Source organism: Symphalangus syndactylus, chromosome 9, assembly GCF_028878055.3.
Source record: "Symphalangus syndactylus isolate Jambi chromosome 9, NHGRI_mSymSyn1-v2.1_pri, whole genome shotgun sequence".
NCBI classification, from domain to species: domain Eukaryota; kingdom Metazoa; phylum Chordata; class Mammalia; order Primates; family Hylobatidae; genus Symphalangus; species Symphalangus syndactylus.
This window is the reverse complement of record NC_072431.2, coordinates 108,171,727-108,190,333: the sequence shown is the minus strand read 5'-3', so window position 1 is coordinate 108,190,333 and position 18,607 is coordinate 108,171,727. Positions and strand designations below refer to the sequence as shown.

The 18,607-nt window shown below is 41.6% G+C and overlaps 1 protein-coding gene across 21 annotated transcripts in view; it reads left to right on the top strand.

Moving 5' to 3' along the window:
* Positions 1 to 18,607, top strand: part of MELK (maternal embryonic leucine zipper kinase) — a 105,696-nt gene that overhangs the window by 48,984 nt on the left and 38,105 nt on the right. For all 21 annotated transcript variants that reach the window (XM_055293695.2, XM_063609750.1, XM_063609743.1 and 18 more), the window contains 2 exons: positions 9,361 to 9,429; positions 12,158 to 12,256. In XM_055293695.2, the coding sequence (XP_055149670.1) occupies positions 9,361 to 9,429; positions 12,158 to 12,256 (168 nt within the window). The remainder of the gene's footprint in view (positions 1 to 9,360; positions 9,430 to 12,157; positions 12,257 to 18,607) is intronic.

Genomic DNA, 18,607 nt, shown 5'->3' with positions numbered 1-18,607 from the left:
CCCTCCAGTCTGAATGACAGAGTGAGACTCTGTCTCAGGAAAAAAAAAAAAAAAAAAAAACTTGAATAGAACAGAACCACTCCCTAAGTGTTCCGAGTATTGGTTTTTAGTTTTATTCTGTTTCAGCTACGCTTAACTAAGGTTTTGTAGACTTACCCACAAAGATAAGATAAGTAACTGTTATTTTACTTACCCACCACACCCAGCTAATTTTCGTTATTATACTTCTTCTTTTAGATGAAGAAACTAAAGCACAGCAAGGTTAAATAGCTTGTATAAGGTCACACAGCTAGTAAGAGGTAGATCCTGGATTTGAACCCAGCCAATTTGTTTTCAGAGCCTTTCTTAGGAAACAGGGCCAGAGAGACTGAATACCTTACCTTGTTAATACCTTACTGAAATGGAACTATTCATGGTGATCCTAATTTATTGACTTAACTCTAACCTTTGCTATATTTTTACCTGTCTGGATCTTAATCCTCTATGCTGTTTATTTGTCTTCATTTGTTGTTACTGCAAGTTCACATTCATATAGCAGCCATGGAATTCATACTATTATCAGTATATTGTTTCATCAATAAAAGGTGAATGTACCAACATACAAACTTTAGTGTTTTCTACTTTTATTTATTTGAATGCACTAGTAGATCCTAGATTAATCCTTTGAGGGAGAGAGCTTACCTTAAAATAATAAAAAAGTATATCCTAATAGTATATGTGAGATTCAAGTTCTGATAGTTTTGAAAAATTAAATATCTTTGCAGTGGAATGAATATGGTCGAAAATGTCTAATTCTTGTTCAGTGGAGATTTGGCCTTCCTAATTAATAGTATTTACTAATACTTGTATATTCTTTGTTTCTCCTACTCTGAATTTCATTTTTTAGTTTTTCATGTATTTGCAAGTTGAAAATTGATTCAAATTAGGACTTTTATGCATTATTGTGGAATTTAATTTCACACATTATAGATTTTGAAATTTATTGTAATCTTGGCTCAGAACTATTGTTCCGAGTCGCAGTGTAATACAGTCTGCTGGTTGAATCTAATTAAGGTGTCGTATCACTTGCATGCAGTATGTATCTTTGCCTAGAATGTTCTAAAATTCCTCACTTGGGAATAACACTTTCCTCAGTTCTTGGTTTGATTGAAAAACCTAGCAATATTTGACGCACCGTATGTAACTCTTGTTTAAAAGGCAGACTTCGTTTATCTTTTGCATTTGTTGACTATTTTAACCAAAATACTCAACTGCGCTTTCTAGCATGATTACTAATGGCTTGAGTATTAATCTTATTAATGTCACCTATATTCATTTGTCGTCCCTGCATTCAAAGACAAGCACGACTGTACTCCAGCTGTGGTATACAAATATTAGGGAAGTATAAATAATTTAGCAATTGAAAATTGAGTAGTTTGAGAATAAAATTGCTGCCTAACAATTACAATTTATAATTTTAAAGAAAATGAGCAAGTTGTCTCTTTATGAAATTATATTTTTACAATTACGGAGTTTACTACAGCATTATGATTATTTATTGGAGAGATGGCCTGCCCCTCTTAGAACAGTGTGAAAAACAAACAATTTCAAGCCACTGGAATTCCCAGGATTATTTTGCTTAGTCCATAGATCTTTTCTCCCCCTCTTCACTTGGATTCTCCCACTGTTATCTGTTTCTTGCTCTCATTTGCAAGATAATTGTTCTTTAAATAAACAAACACAAATTCTTTAAAGAATAGCAGAAACAAGGGTCCTATCTCTGACCCTTTTTTGCTTTGTAACAGTGTTTCTCAACATTAACACTATTGGCATTTGGACCACATAATTCTTTGTTGTAGGGGACTGTCATACATTATAGGATGTTTAGCAGCATCCATTACCTTTACCCACTAATTGCTAGGGGTAATCTCCAAGTAGTGACAATTCAGAGTGTTTCCATACACTACCAGATGTCCCCTTGTAGGACAAATCATCCCCAGTTGAGCACCAGTGCCCTACAATATTGAACAAGTACTTAATCTCCCTGGCTGAGAGTCGGTTTCTCCATTTGTATAATGTGGTTAATAGTCCCTGCCTACTACAGAGGGTAAAATATATGTACAAGAGTTTTGTGCATTTTAAAGCATGGTGTACAAATAAGAGATTGGGTTAAGCCTGGCAGCAGAGCTCATTTTTGGACTCTATTTTGGCCAGTATTTCAGCACAGAAAATGAAGTTGAGAATGTCAGGACATGGTAATGAGTCACAGGCCTTATGACCCACTTGTAGATGATACTCTACAGAGGTGTTCTGCCCAAATAGGGGAATTGGATGGGGACATTGCAGGAGGTGATGTGAACAGGGCTTGACTAGACGATGTGTACCTTACCAGACAATCCTGAGATTCTGAGATAGCCGCAGTGGGGCAGTGCTCCATTGGGAAGTCTATGACATTCCTGAGAATGCCTTTAGCCTTTCTTGCTGCACTGAGTATTTAGCACTTTTGGATACATGGCTTTTGGCCAATGTGCCCATCTCTGGCCCTCAAAAAAGGAATACTACTTTTTTGAATATTCCTATCTCCTGTTTATTTCAGATTCAATACATATTTATTGTCTCTTACATGCAAGGCAGTATGCCGAGTGCTTTCACATATATTCTCTTGGTTTATAATCCTGTAAGTGGCATTAGTTGTATTACAGATAATAATAATGGTAGTAATAGTATCAGCAGCAGCAGTCGAAGCTAACATTTATCAAGCTCTTACTGTGTCCATGGTACTGTGCTAAGTGCTTTATGTATACTAAATCACTGAATCCTAGCAATATTTCTATGCAGTAGGTATTGTTATTATACTTCTTTTTTTTTTTTTTTGAGATGGAGTCTCGCTCTGTCGCCCAGGCTGGAGTGCAATGGCGCAATCTCGGCTCACTGTAACCTCCACCTTCTGGGTTCAAGTGATTCTTCTGCCTTAGCCTCCCAAGTAGCTGAGACTACAGGCACGCGCCACCACACCCAGCTAATTTTTGTTGTTATACTTCTTTTTTTAGATGAAGAAACTAAAGCACAGCAAGGTTAAATAGCTTGTATAAGGTCATACAGCTAGTAAGAGGTAGATCCTGGATTTGAACCTAGCCAATTTGTTTTCAGAGCCTTTAGGAAACAGGGCCAGAGAGACTGAATAACTCTTACAAGCCCATGGAGCCAGTAAGAGGTGGAACTGGGATTCAAATGTAATATATGACTCCAATCCATTGCTGTTCCAATGTGCCAAACACCACACTTCTCATTCACTTGTTTTCTCTGCTTCTTTCTGGATAGGATTGCTTCCATGGTGCCAGCTTATAGCAAAGCACAGGGGAATCTATTAAAAGATACTTTAAGAATTCAAAATAGGTTGATAAAAAGGGGTGATAAAAAGGCAAAGAGGAATTTGGAATCAGTATGGTAGAGCTCTCTTTATTTAGTACTTTGGTCTGAGTATTTATTTTTACATTTGGTTTCTGTGGAGTACTCCTACTTTTAGTTAAGAGTACTTTTCAGAATTTAAAGGCATAATGTCTCCTATTATGACAGTTTCAGAATTTAAAGGCATAATGTCTTTTTTATTATGATAGATCTGGTTATGGGCCTGTTGTTTGTGTGTTGGAGCAGACCAGAAAGGGCTGAAACCTGGAATCAGACTTGTCCTTGAGGTGGGCAGATGCTGGTATGGGGGAGGTGATGTGAAGCAGCTAAACCCTCATAGATAGTGTATGAGCTTCCTAGGGTTGTTGTAACAAAATACTGGAGAGTGATGGGTTAAAACAACAGAAATAGATTCTTGCGCAGTTAGAGGGATACTGTTCAACCCAGTACAGATAGTGTCCAGAGAGTAAGCAGCAAACGGCTTTGCAAACAGCAGAGGGAAGACCACCCAGAGTACAGGGAGTGAAGCTGATAGAGGACACTCTAGGAGCAGGCTGTGATCAGAGACTCAGGCAGCTCACGGCCATTTGATCAGCACATAGGAAGCTCTTTGTTCCAAGCTGATCTCCACTCTCTATGGGACCCTGGCAAGAGCAAGCTGAAATATTTGAGACCGGGCAAATAAGCAGTTTGCCAAGAAAGAGAACAAGGCAAGTCCTCAGGACTGGGATCACGAAAAGCCTGGGTCTCAGGAATAAAGTAAAGCTCAGATACGAGAGTGGGGCCAAGTAGGTCAGGGCCAGTCATGCAAGCAACTGTGACTCACTACTGCTGAGTCCCAGAGAGTTGGCTAGAGCATCTAAAACCCCTCCTTCCCAGGGATAGGCATGGAGCCCAGGCAGCAGTAAGCCTTCAGATTGGGGTCCAGTTGGCTGTAGATGAAGCGTGGTGGGGAGAAATAAATTCAAGGCTTCATTGCTGTAGTTCAAAAACAAACTTTGAGCCAGGCAAGGTGGCCCATGCCTGTAATCTCAGCACTTTGGGAGGCTGAGGCGGGTGGATCACCTGAGGCCAGGAGTTCGAGGCCAGCCTGGCCAACATGATGCGACCCTGTCTCTACTAAAAATGCAAAAATTAGCCAGGCATTGGTGGTGCACGTCTGTAATCCCAGCTACTCAGTAGGCTGAGGCAGAAGAATGGCTTGAACCCAGGAGGCAGAGGTTGCAGTGAGCGAAGATTGTGCCATGAGACTTCATCTCAAAAAAAAAAAAGAAAAAATTATGAAGGGTAACATTCACCGCAGAATTGTTTATGATATAATTAGGAATTGGTCTATGACAAACTCCAGAGGGCCTCCAAAACGAATGAAAGACAAAATGCACTGAATAAGGGTCCTAGGTTAGAAATGTAAGTGCAAGTGTGGCAGGCCAGGTCTCACTAATGCAGGCCTCCATTACAGCTGTCCCAGCACTGACTGAGTGGCTAGGTTATACATTAAAAGCTGATTGAGCCAGTACCCTTATACCAAGGCTGGAATGTAACAAAGAGCCCACTAAGAGTTTTGCCTAGGCTTTTCCAGGGCCTTGAAGCATGACAAGATAACGAAGGAATTCTTCTCAGGACCCTTTTAGGATTAAACAAATTTTACTGGGGGTCTGAAGAAAACACAAACAATTTCATTGGAGTCTAAAGGAACTCCCCAAACCTTTATGATTTAGCAGGATACAAGATAAGGGTAATCACCCCAGCCCCTAGACCCATTTAGATTTAGTAAACTTACTGAGGCTCCAGAAGGTCTTCGGGACTCAGACCTTAGTTATAACTTAAAAGAAGTTAGTCACTTATGTTTTTAGATAAATGCACACTTACACGTAGACATATAGCTTAGAAGGTGTATAAGCTCTGGAAAACTTTGTAATTTTGAGTTGGTCTGGTGATAATTTCCAGGCCTTTTCCCTGTGGCTGGTTACAGAAATAAAAACTCTTCCTCCCCAGTTCATCTACATCTTGTTATTGGGCCACAAGAAATAGCAGCCCAAGAGGCCGGGTGTGGTGGCTCTCGGCTGTAATCCCAGCACTTTGGGAGGCTGAGGTGGGTGGATCACCTGAGGTCAGGAGTTCGAGATCAGCCTGACCAACATGGCGGAACTGTATCTCTACTAAAAATACAAAAAATTAGCCAGGCGTGGTGGCAGGCACCCGTAATCCCAGCTACTCTGGAGGCTGAGGCAGGAGAATTGCTTGAACCCGGGAGGCAGAGGCTGCAGTGAGCCGAGATCACTCATTGCACTCCAGCCTGGGCAACAAGAGCAAAACTCCATCTCAAGAAGAAAAAAAAAAAAGAAAAGAAGTAGCAGCCTGACCCTCAGTTTAGTCTGGGAACACAAAGAAGACAAGGACAAGCACAAGCACACACACACACACACACACACACACACACACACACACGCCAACTGTAAATGAATGCGGCTAGAAGGATGGAGGCAGATAGGTGAGGAAGCCATTGACTTGTACCAACATTGGGGTTCTCTGTTCTTATGAACTGTCTAGGATATAATTCTTACAGAATCAGTCCACCTTAAAGGTGAAGGGGAAAACAGACAGGTATGGATCACTCAGAGTCCTAAGATGTTATGGCAGGCTGGCTTTCAATTATGTTAAAGAAGTAATAAAAGTCCCAGAGAAGCATTGTCAAACAATGAATCTAAAAAGAAAGGGTCAAAAATCAGCCTCTCTGATGAGAGTAGACGGACTGACCTACAAGTGTTTCCTAGGAAGAACACTAACTTTCATTTTACAAGTGACTTTTAATATTATTACATTTTTATTCTCTTTATCGAAAGCACTCAGTATTACCCAGAGAGCCCATTCTCTCTTTTTTTTTTTTTTGGAGACAAGAGTTTTGCTCTTGTTGCCCAGGCTGGAGTGCAATGGCGCGATCTCGGCTCACTGCAACCTCCGCCTCTCAGGTTCCAGCGATTCTCCTGCCTCAGCCTCCTGAGTAGCTGGGAATTATAGGTGCCCGCCACCACACGTGGCTAATTTTGTATTTTTAGTAGAGACGGGGTTTCTCCATGTTGGTCAGGCTGGTCTCAAACTTCCGACCTCAGGTGATCTGCCCGCCTCAGCCTCCCAAAGTACTAGGATTACAGGCGTGAGCCACTGCTCCCAGCCTGAGAGCCCATTCTTATTTATACCTTGCCAGGGCACCTTAACACTTGCCAGAGACAGAAACTGACAAAGTCTTTTTTGTTTGTTTTGTTTTTGAGAGGGAGTTTCACTCTTGTTGCCCAGGCTGGAGTACAGTGGCACAATCTCGGCTCACTGCAACCTCCACCTCCTGGGTTGAAGTGATTTTTCTGCCTCAGCCTCCTGAGTAGGTGGGATTACAGACATGCGCCACCACGCCTGGCTAATATTTTGTATTTAGTAGAGACCGGGTTTCACTATGTTGGTCAGGCTGGTCTCAAACTCCTGACCTCGGCCTTCCAAAGTGCTGGGATTACGGGCATGAGCCACTGTGCCCGGCTCAGAGTTTGTTTTTGAATTATAGCAATGAAGCCTTGAATTTATTTCTCTTTACCAAGCCTCATGTATGGCCAACTGGACCCCAACCTGAAGGCTCACTGCTGCCTGGGCTCCATGCCTATCCCTGGGAAGGAGGGGTTTTAGATGCTCTAGCCAGCTCTTTGGGAGTCAGCAGTAGTCAGTGACAGTTACCTGTGACCTTTGGAAAAGGCCTTTTCTCAATTTATTGTTAACTTTGTTAATGAATTTTTTTTTTTTTTTTTTTTTTTTTTTTTTTGCGATGGAATCTCGCTGTATTGGCAGGCTGGAGTGCCGTGGCGTGATCTCGGCTCACTGCAACCTCTGCCTCCCGGATTCAAGCAATTCTCCTGCCTCAGCCTCCCGAGTAGCTGGGACTACAGGTGCACGCCACCACGCCCGGCTAATTTTTGTATTTTTAGTAGAGACGGGGTTTCACCATGTTGGCCAGGATGGTCTTGATCTCTTGACCTCGTGATCCACCTGCCTCGGCCTCCCAAAGTGTTGGGATTACAGGCGTGAGCCACCACGTCCGGCCAATGATGTTTTGTTATACAGAAATATCAAACGTTAATTTTGTCATATATTACTCTTTATAGTTGTTGGCTTTGCTGTCATGTCTAGAAAGAGTCTAAAAATAATCACTCATGCTTTCTTTAAGTACTCTTATGGTTTTGTATTTTCTTTTTTTTTTTTTTTTTTTTTTTGAGATGGAGTCTTGTTCTGTCGCCCAGGCTAGAGTGCTGCAGTGACACCATCTGGACTCACTGCAACCTCCGCCTCTCGGGTTCAAGCAATTCTGCTGCCTCAGCCTCCCAAGTAGGTGGGACTACAGGCGCCTGCTACCACGCCCAGCTAATTTTTGTATTTTTAGTAGAGACAAGGCTTCCCTGTGTCAGCCAGGATGGTCTTGAACTCCTGACCTCATGATCCACCTGCCTTGGCCTCCCAAAGTGCTGGAATTACAGGTGTGAGCCACTGCGCCCAGCCTGGTTTTGTATTTTCATTTAATCTGGGTGGAATTAATTTTGGTATGTTCTATGAATTACAGTTCAATCAATTTTTCTCAAATAATTAACCTGTTATCTTAGCATCATTAAACTGTGATTTCTGCTGTGAGAAACTGTTGTATTGCTTCCTCTGAATTGGGAAAGAGAATGTGTGTGGCAGGTTTGTAAGAGATATTCTATCATGTATTAGTATTTAGCCAAGTCCCTGATCTTATCTTTGATGACTTGGTGGCCATAATTTCTTTTTTTTTCTTTCTTTTTTTTTTTTTTTTGAGACGGAGTCTCACTCTGTCACCCAGGCTGGAGTGCAGTGGCGCAATCTCGGCTCACTGCAAGCTCCGCCTCCCGGGTTCACGCCATTCTCCTGCCTCAGCCTCTCCGAGTACAGGCGCCCGCCACCACACCCGGCTAATTTTTTGTATTTTTAGTAGAGACGGGGTTTCACCGTGGTCTCGATCTCCTGACCTCGTGATCCGCCCGCCTCGGCCTCCCAAAGTGCTGGGATTACAAGCGTGAGCCACCGCGCCCGGCCAGTGGCCATAATTTCTGAGTATACTAGGTTGTATACATTTGCCTTCTTAGTCTCTTTTAGTCCTAAAAGAGGTATTTACCTTAGAAAGTGGCTTTCGCTAGTTTTCCTCAAAGATTGTGAATTCTGTTTTGTGGATGACCTGTTTTTAACCATAGCCTATGTACTGTCACCAGATATGCTTTTCTGCTGCTTCATTTTGTCAACTGATAATTGCTCTGAGATTATAAACTAATACTTGTTTCAGCAGTACAAAAATGGACTACAGTGTATACTTACTGTCCATTTAATACTACAGATTCCAAAGGTGTATGACATTTTTGTTTTCTACTGTTATGTTCTTTGTGCTCTAGCCCTTCTCTGATATGTGGATAATTTAGAGGCAATGATAGTATTTAATATGCTCGATTTTGTTCTTTAAGGCAAGAAATTGATTTTTTTTTTTTTTTTTTGAGATGGAGTCTCGCTCTGTCACCCAGGTTGGAGTGCAGTGGCGTGATCTCGGCTCACTGCAACCTCTGTCTCCTGGGTTCAAGCGATTCTCCTGCCTCAGCCTCCTGAGTAGCTGGGATTACAGGCACCTGCCACCATGACCGACTAATTTTTGTATTTTTAGTAGAGACAGTGTTTCACCACGTTGGCCAGGCTGGTCTTGAACTCCTGATGTCAGGTGATCTGCCCACCTTGACCTCCCAAAGTGCTGGGACTTCAGGTGTGAGCCACCACGCCCAGCCAAGAAATTGATTTTTTTAAGTTAATAATGTTTACCAAGTATTGTAGTTGAGTGAAGTCTTCAAGCTTAAACGTAAACCTCCAGCATGTTATTACCTAAGGAATTTGTGTCAAGGCTGATTGAACCTGAATCTCTTAAATGTTTTGTTTTTGTAGAGAGGAAAATATGATGTTCCCAAGTGGCTCTCTCCCAGTAGCATTCTGCTGCTGCAACAAATGCTGCAGGTAAACTTTATTTTTAAATAATAGAAGTCTGTTGTAATTGTTTGGTTCAACTTTTAAGGTATCTGTGGTGCTACATCATTTCCTATTAGCTTGAAAAAAATCCCACTCATATCTACCTTGAAAATATCCTCTATTAGATCCTTTCTTAACTATGTTGTAAACCCAGTTTATTTTAGACACCTACCATATGTCATAGCTGGTGTGGTTTTTCTTACTTTGAGCATTTTCTGTTTTCTCTAACTAGTTCTTGTTCCACTCTCTTTTATTCCCAAATTATTGATTGATTGATTGATGGAGATAGAGTCTCACTCCTTAGGAGACCCCCAGGCTGGAGTGCAGTGGCGTGATCTTGGCTCACTGCAACCTTTGCCTTCTGGGTTCAAGTGCTTTTTCTGCTTCTGCCTTCCGAGTAGGTGGGATTACAGGCGTGAACCACCATGCCTGGCTAATTTTTGTATTTTTAGTAGAGACAGAGTTTTGCCATGTTGGCCAGGCTGGTCTCGAACTCCTGACCTCAAGGTATCTGTCTGCCTCAGCCTCCCAAAGTGCTGGGATTACAGGCGTGAGCCTCTACACCTGGCCCTAGCTCTTTTTTTTTTTTTTTATTTAGATGGAGTCTCCCTCTGTTGCCCAGGCTGGAGTGTAGTGGCGTGATCTTGGCTCACTGCAACCTTTGCCTCCCAGGTTCAAGTAATTCTCTTGCCTCAGCCTCCTGAAGCTAGTACTACAGGCGTGCGCCACCATGCCTGGCTAGTTTTTGTATTTTTAGTAGAGACGAGGTTTCACCATGTTAGCCATGTTAGCTGGTCTCGAACTCCTGACCTCACGTTTTCTGCCTGCCTCGGCCTCTCAAAATCCAAAGTGCCGGGATTAAAGGTGTGAGTCACTGGCTTTTTTTTTTTGAGACGGAGTTTTGCTTTGTTGCTCAGGCTGGAGTGCAATGGTGCCATCTCGGCTCACCACAACCTCCGCTTCCTGGGTTCCCAGGTTCAAGTGGTTCTCGTGCCTCAGCCTCCCAAGTAGCTGGGATTACAGGCATGTGCCACCATGCCTGGCCAATTTTTGTACTTTTAGTAGAGATGGGGTTTCACCATGTTGTCCAGGCTGGTCTTGAACTCCTGACCTCAGGTGATCCACCCGCCTTGGCCTCCCAAAGTGCTGGGATTACAGGTGTGAGCCACCGCGCCCAGCCTGGCCTCTTTTTTTAAAAAAAATTTTTATAGACAGGGTTTTACTCTGTTGCCTAGGCTGGAGTGCAGTGCTATGATCTTGGCTCACTACAGCCTTGACCCCCAGGCTCAAGTGATCCTTCTACTTCAGCCTCCCAAGTAACTGGGACTACTGGTATACACCACCACACCTAATTTTTTGTGTTCTTTCTTTAGTTTTCTTTTTTTTTGGTTGTTTTTAAATTTTATTTATCATTTCATTCCTTATAATTACTTTCAGCAAACTCTGTATTTTTTGTAGAGATGAGGTTTCGCTATGTTGCCCAGGCTGGTTTCGAACTCCTGAGCTCAAGCGTTCTGCCTGTCTCGGTCTCCCAAAGTGCTGGGATTAGAGTTATGAGCCACGGCATTCCGCCTATTCCCAACTCTTGCTCATTAAGTATGTTAGTAGATACTGAATAAATGCTTGAATGAGTTGATGTACTATTGAATGGGCCCTGTTACCTAGTGCAGTGGTTCTCAAACTTCAGCAGATATCAAAATTACCCCGGGCTTGTTAAAATACAGATTGCTGGGCTCCAGCCCCAGAGTGTGTAATTCAATAGATCTGGGGCAGGACTGAAATTTTGCATTTCTGACAAGCTCCCAGAAGATGCTGATGCTGCAGGTCTTGGGGCCACACTTTGAGAACCACAGATTTAGTGGAATGAGCCTCTGAGGGTGAAAGATAGGCGTGCTGAAGCCTAGGTAAGCACTCTACCAATTAATCAATGTATCACCTAATCTGATCTATAAAATGGGGGTTCTGAGCCTGGCCTCACTGCTATGTAGTGTTATAAGGACAAAATGAGATTGATAGGAAACACTTTGAAAATATGAGTATCCTATTAGTGCAATTTTTTTTCATTATGTATTCAGAATATCTTCTGGTTTTTTCATCTATTAAGTCATCTCCATCTTTTATTCAAAATTTACCTCAGGCTCACTCACCTTGATTAAGTAGGACCAGACCACCAAATCTCCGTAATGAGATTGAAAATGCCTTACTCTTTCTTCTAGACTCCAAAATAACCTTAATCTTTGTTGATTAATTTTTCTCTCCTTACATTTGAAAATTACAAATGGAAAGGTGTGCTTTTCAACTTGTTCTGTGTGATTGTAAGCTCATTGGAGGTAGAGATTGCATATTCAGTATGAATGCCCTGCATTGTGGCTGCTTGAATGTCAAATTGGTGACTATTTCCCGTGAATAGGTTTTCCAGCAAAAGACTATTACATCATACAATAGATTGACTGAACTTCATGAATAATGTCCATACCAATGAAGTTCATGTTTGTTAAACATTTATCTTCTAAGCCTGTGTTGGTTGCTATAGTTTTCTTGCCTCTGTTGCCTTTTTAAAAGAATTTATTCCAAGGACATTTTGAAGTCTTTGACAGCATTTTTGTGATGATAAAGTTTACATCTGTTCTGATGCATTTTTAGTTCTCAGGAGGAAAGGTGTTCTATGTTCTCTATTTGAAATGTTAATCTCTAGCTACTTTTTAATGGCCACTAGGTGGACCCAAAGAAACGGATTTCTATGAAAAATCTATTGAACCATCCCTGGATCATGCAAGATTACAACTATCCTGTTGAGTGGCAAAGCAAGAATCCTGTAAGTAAAATGAAATCCAGTAGAATTTTTTTTTTTTTTTTTAAAGTTTGTGTGGCCTTTGGGTGAATTCAGAACCTACAATGATGTGGTCTAAATATACAAGAAAATATATTAATCAGATTGGTGTTTGGGAGACTTGTAACCTAATGGACAGTGGTTCCTTAACCCCATCTGCAAATGAGAATTACCTGGGATCTTAAAAAGAAATCCTGCTCCCCATCCTGGAACACTTAATGGGAGTTTTTAAAAGCTCCCAGGTGTTTCTCATGTGCAGTCAGTCACAGTGCTCTGGGAATCTTGGGCAAGTTACTTAACTTTGCAGAACCTATTTATTCATCTGTAAAAAGTAGGTTAAACCAGTTCTACTTCCCAGAGAAGTTATGAGGGTACAGTAGTTCTCAAACTTTTTAGTTTGAGGATCCCTTTATACTCTTAATATTTATTCATTAAAAAATAACGTGATAAAACTATTACATATTAACACAAATATTTTTATGAAGAATAACCATTTACAAAATAAATTTAGCAAAAAGAATGACATTGTTTTACAACTTTGCAGATTTCTTTAAAGTCTGGCTTAATAGAAGACACCTGTATAGCCACCTGCTTCTGTGTTCAATCTGTTTTGATAGGTTGTTTTGATTGAAGCCAAGGAATAAAATGCAGCCTCACACAGATATGTAATAGGAAAAGGAAGAAAAAATTTAATAGCCTTTCAGACAGTTTCTGATATCCCATTAAAACTTAAAAAATGGTAGTTTCTTAAAGGGTAATTGCATGTGGAATCTGAAGCCATATCAATGAAATTTTGTACTGTATTCCATAAAATCCATTGTTCTGTCCATTGGATCTTTTCCCCACATAACATGATGCATTGGTTATTTGGAAAACACTGGTTTGCTGAGTTATGCAGATCTTCCAAACGTTAACACATTTCATTATACAACATTAAATCACATTCCTTAAAATCACTACTGATCTCAGTAGAAAAGTCTTTATTGGAAAGCACCCAAGATCATGGTGGCAAATAAAAGTTTTCTAAATTCTAATTTTTGCTTAAAAGGTCAAATTCTATCATTGACAACAAATATGTCATTTTCCTTGAACTGACAAGTTCCCTTGGTTCATTTTTGAGAAAATGTCTGCTGAACATTTCAGTCTAGATAACTATAGTTGGTCAGTGTTCTTTCTCATCAAAATGGTGTTCTTTGAAAAAAACGGCTAATTAGGCCAGGCACGGTAGCTCACACCTGTAATCCCAGCACTTTGAGAGGCTGAGGCAGGTGTATTACTTGAGGTCAGGAGTTCCAGACCAGCCTGGCCAACATGGTAAAACCCCGTCTTTACTAAAAATGCAAAACATTAGCTGGCATGGTAGTGCCTATAATCCCAGGTTCTCAGGAGGCTGAGGCAGAAGAATTGCTTGAACTCGGGAGGCAGAGGTTGCAGTGAGCTGAGAGCGCCACCGCACTCCAGCCTTGGGTGACAGAGCGAGACTATTTCAAAAAGAAAAGAAAAGAGGCTGGGCGGTGGCTCACGTCTGTAATCCCAGCACTTTGGAATTCCATGCGGGCGGATTGTGAGGTCAGGAGTTCGCGACCAGCCTGACCAATATGGTGAAACTCTGTCTCTACTAAAAATACAAATATTAGCTGGGCGTGGTGGCACACACCTGTAATCCCAGCTACTCAGGTGGCTGAGGCAGGAGAATCGCTTGAACCCGGGAGGTGAGTGAGACTCTATCTCAAAAGAAAAAGAAATAGAAAAAAATGGCTAATTGAGCTCATAATTCAGTCACACAGGTGCTTTTCCTCGACACAGCTATCATACTTTGGTATGTAGAAGTACATTATGCTACTTCCTGTTTAGTCACACAGAGTATTAAAAACGTACTCAAATTAAAAATGTAATAAAATTAATATCTTTTACTGGTTTATCAAGGAAATTCTTAATTGAAACGGGCTTCTTTTCGAACTATGGGTATATGACAAATAATACAATATTTTAGTACAGTTTGGTGCCACTGCATTGATTCATACTAAGGTGCCAGCAATTTATTTAATTTTAATTTTTTATTTTTTTGAGAGGGAATGTCGCTATTATCGCTAGACTGGAGTGCAATGGCACGATCTTGGCTGACTACAACCTCCGCCTCCCAGTTTCAAGCAATTCTCCTGCCTCAGCCACCCGATTAGTTGGGATTACAGCCACCTGCTACAACGTTTGGCTAATTTTTGTATTTTTAGTAGAGGTGGGATTTCACCATGTTGGCCAGGCTGGTCTTGAACTCCTGACCTCGGGTGATCCGCCTGCCTTGGCCTCCCAAAATGCTGAGTTTACAGGCATGAGCCACTGCACCCAGCTGCCAGCAATTTTATCACTGCATTCGTACCATCCATACAAATGTCAGCACTTTTGAAAAATGAAAAATAATATTATTATAAAAATAGTTTGACCTTGGAGACTCTCAGGCATCTGCAGACCGTGCTTTGAGAACTGGTCTAATATGAGTATATGTAAAAAACATAAACAACACCAAGTGTTATTTAAGTTTAAACAATTTAAAAATATTATTTCTACATTGTTTTTAAAAAACGCTTTTTTTTTTTTTTTTTTTGAGATGGAGTCTCGCTCTGATGCCCAGGCTGGAGTGCAGTGGCGCAATCTCAGCTCACTACAACCTCCGCCTCCTGGGTTCAAGTGATTCTCTTGCCTCAGACTCCCGAGTAGCTGGGACTACAGGCATGCGCCACCATGCCCAGCTAATTTTTATATTTTTAGTAGAGACAGGGTTTCACTGTGTTGGCCAGGCTGGTCTCGAACACCTGACCCGCCTGCCCCGGCCTCTCAAAGTACTGGGATTACAGGCGTGAGCCACTGCGCCTGACCTTAAAAATGCTTTTATTCAAACAAATGGCCACTTGGTAAAAATGTGGATATTACTATAGGACTTGGATGTTTTGTGTATTAGTTATTGCTGCATTAAAAACTACCCTGAAATTTAGTGGCTTAAAACAATAATTTGGCTGGGGCGGTGGCTCACACCTGTAATCCTAGCACTTTGGGAGGTTGAGGCAGGTGGATCACCTGAGGTTGGGAGTTTGAGACCAGCCTGACCAACATGGAGAAACCCCGTTTCTACTAAAAATACAAAATCAGCTGGGTGTGGTGGTGCATGCCTGTAATCCCAACTACTCGGCAGGCTGAGGCAGGAGAATCACTTGAACCTGGGAGGCGGAGGTTGCAGTGAGCCAAGATTGCGCCATTGCACTCCAGCCTGGGCAACATGAGCGAAACTCTGCCTCAAAAAATAAATTAATTAAAACAAAACAGTAATAATTTACAATTCTGTGGACCAGATATTTGGGCTGGGTTCAGCTGGGCCATTCTTATGTAGGCCTTACCTGGAGTCGTGGCTAGAGTCGACTTGTAGCTGGGCTGAATGGTCCAAGCCTCACTAGAAAGACTGGCTGTTTCCTGGGCCACATGTGTCCATCAGGCTAACCTGGACTTTTTTATGTAGCAACTGGATTTCTTTATTTTTTTGAGACCGAGTCTCACTCTGTCACCCAGGCTGGAGCAGTGGCACGATCTCCGCTCACTGCAAGCTCCGCCTCCCGGGTTCATGCCATTCTCCTCCCTCAGCTTCCCGAGTAGCTGGGACTACAGGCGCCTGCTACCACCTGGCTAATTTTTTGTGTTTTTGGTAGAGATGGGGTTTCACTGTGTTAGCCAGGATGGTCTCGATCTCCTGACCTTGTTATCCGCCTGCCTCAGCCTCCCAAAATGCTGGGATTACAGGCATGAGCCATTGCACCTGGCCAGCAACTAGATTTCAAAAGAAGAAAGAGGATAAGCCCTAATGCTCTAGCATTTTTCAAGCCTCTGCTTGCATTGTACTTACTAACGTCCCACTGGCCAAAGCAAGCCATGTGACAAAGCCCAGAGCCACTATGGAAGGTGTATCTTTCAAGGTTGTACAATTCTTATTCCCTATTTATAGATAAGGGAACAGAAAAATGAAAAACAACTATTTAAGAAATAAATTTAGTGAGAAGAGTGGCATTGCTTTACATCTTTGCCGATTTCTTTGAAGTCTGTCTTATTAGAAGACAACTCATGTGCTTCTGCATTCAGCGTGTTTTGATAACGTCATTTTGATTGAAACAAATGAAGAAAATACAGCCTCATACAGATATGTAATTAGAAAAAATAGAAGTATTTTAATAGTGTTCCCACATAATTGGGGATATTCTCTGATATCTCACCAAAACTTTTGCAGTGGACTAGGACATGTGCATGAATCAACAGAATAACTTAGAGGTGTGTCTCAGATATGCCACAGCATAGAATTGGTAGAGCTGTGGGGTATTTGCTTTCTGGAATAATCATACCGATGTAAATATCCTTCCCAGTAGCCAGCTTGTCTTGGAAAGATAGACTATACTTGCTCCAAGCCCCTTCTCACTATTCTGCCCACTATTAATTGGCCATGTGGCCTAAGCTGAAATCACTCCTGATTCTCTTATGATTGTCAACTCCTAAAACTTCTCTTATCTAAATTCCCCCAGCCCTACATGACATCTTTAATATCTATTGAGCAAATACAACATAATTCTAACAGCAACCACACCAAGATCCTAAGAAAAGCAGAAAGTGCAAGCATCTGAGCAGTGTAGCAGCAGAACCAGGGAAGCTGTGATGTGCCCCTTGTGAGGTGGAGAGAGTGGGTGGTGCAAATGCCTGTGTTCAGCCATTGGGGGTCATCATTTCTCCATGTGTGGAGGGCTTTGCACATCTTCTCAGCCATGATCCTAATAGGATAGAATACATTACTGTTTGTGTTAGATGCCAAAATGAATAAAGTCTCTGCTTTCTACAACCCCAAGAGTTTTTTTTATTTGGGACATAGTATAAAGTAAAATATATAAAGTTTTGAGTGTTCCAAAAGAGTATACAGTTTCCCTTACATCTTTTTTTTTGTTTTGTTTTGTTTTGAAATGGAGTTTCATTCTTGTTGCCCAGGCTAGAGTGCAGTGGCATGATCTCGGCTCACCACAGCCACTTCCTCCTGGGTTCAAGCGATTTTCCTGCCTTAGCCTTCCGAGTAGCTGGGATTACAGGCATGCGCCACCATGCCCGGCTAATTTTGTATTTTTAGTAGAGACGGGGTTTATCCATGTTGGTCAGGCTGGTCTTTAACTCCCGACCTCAGGTGATCCGCCGACCTCAGCCTCCCAAAGTTCTGGGGTTACAGACGTGAGCCACCACGCCCGGCCTCCCTTACATTTAATTTAATAATTGCTACTATTTATTGAGCACGTAGAGTAGAATAGTGTACTATTATAGTAAGGGCTCTCTGTATATTATACTGTGGTAAAATATAGGTAGAACTGTTAGGATAGTACCTTTAAGAGTCAGGCACTATCCTATGGGCTTTATGTTTTTTTAACTCCTTTAATCCATTTAATCTGTACACCAACCCTCCAAAGAAGGTACTATTATTGCCCCCTTTTGCAGATGAGGCAACTGAGACACAGAATCATTAAGTAACTTGCCCATGGTCAAACAACAAGTAAGTGTAGAACCAGGATTTAAACCCACACCGAAGGGTTCTGGAATGGAATGGATCTGATAGGCTAGCTGATTCAAGCTCAGGGCCCACGTCCTGTGTATTTGCAGCCTTTGTGGCAAGCATTGCTTATCTGGTTTCTACTGAAGTAGCTACTGGAGCAGAGTGATGGAGAGGTGGCATTGTGTTATGGTAGGAAAACCTGGGGCCAGGAATGAAAAATGCCAGTCTTAGGCAGATCACAGTAACTTTTCTGAGTCTTCATTTTATCACCTCTAATACGGATATTCTAATGTCAATCTGTGTATGTTTAGGTCATGTTTTGCCATTTATAGAGTACCTTTACATGTTGTATCATTAATCTCTTTTGCCTGCCTTGCAGAGCTGTTACAGGATCAAATGAATTATATACAGGAGAGGCATGATGGATTGTTGTTGCTTTTTGAAGGATTTGCTTTTCTCTTTCAGTATTGTGTTTCATCAAGAGTGAACTATTAAAAAAAATTCAGATTTCCTTGAATATTTAAGGTATAGATGCTGTCTGTTCTGTAACTCTATGCATGATCTCCTCCTACCATTTTCATACATAGTTCTGGTACCCAAGTATTGTATCAAATAGAAATTACAGTCAGTTCCATTTTCTGCCCTAGTGAACAGGAAATGTAGTAGGCACGGATAATCCAAAATAATTGGCTAGCTTTTGGTATGCAGTTTTGTACTTAATTTGAGCATGTGTGGCTGAGAATTCAGAGCGCTTTAAGTATTGATCCTCTTTGGAA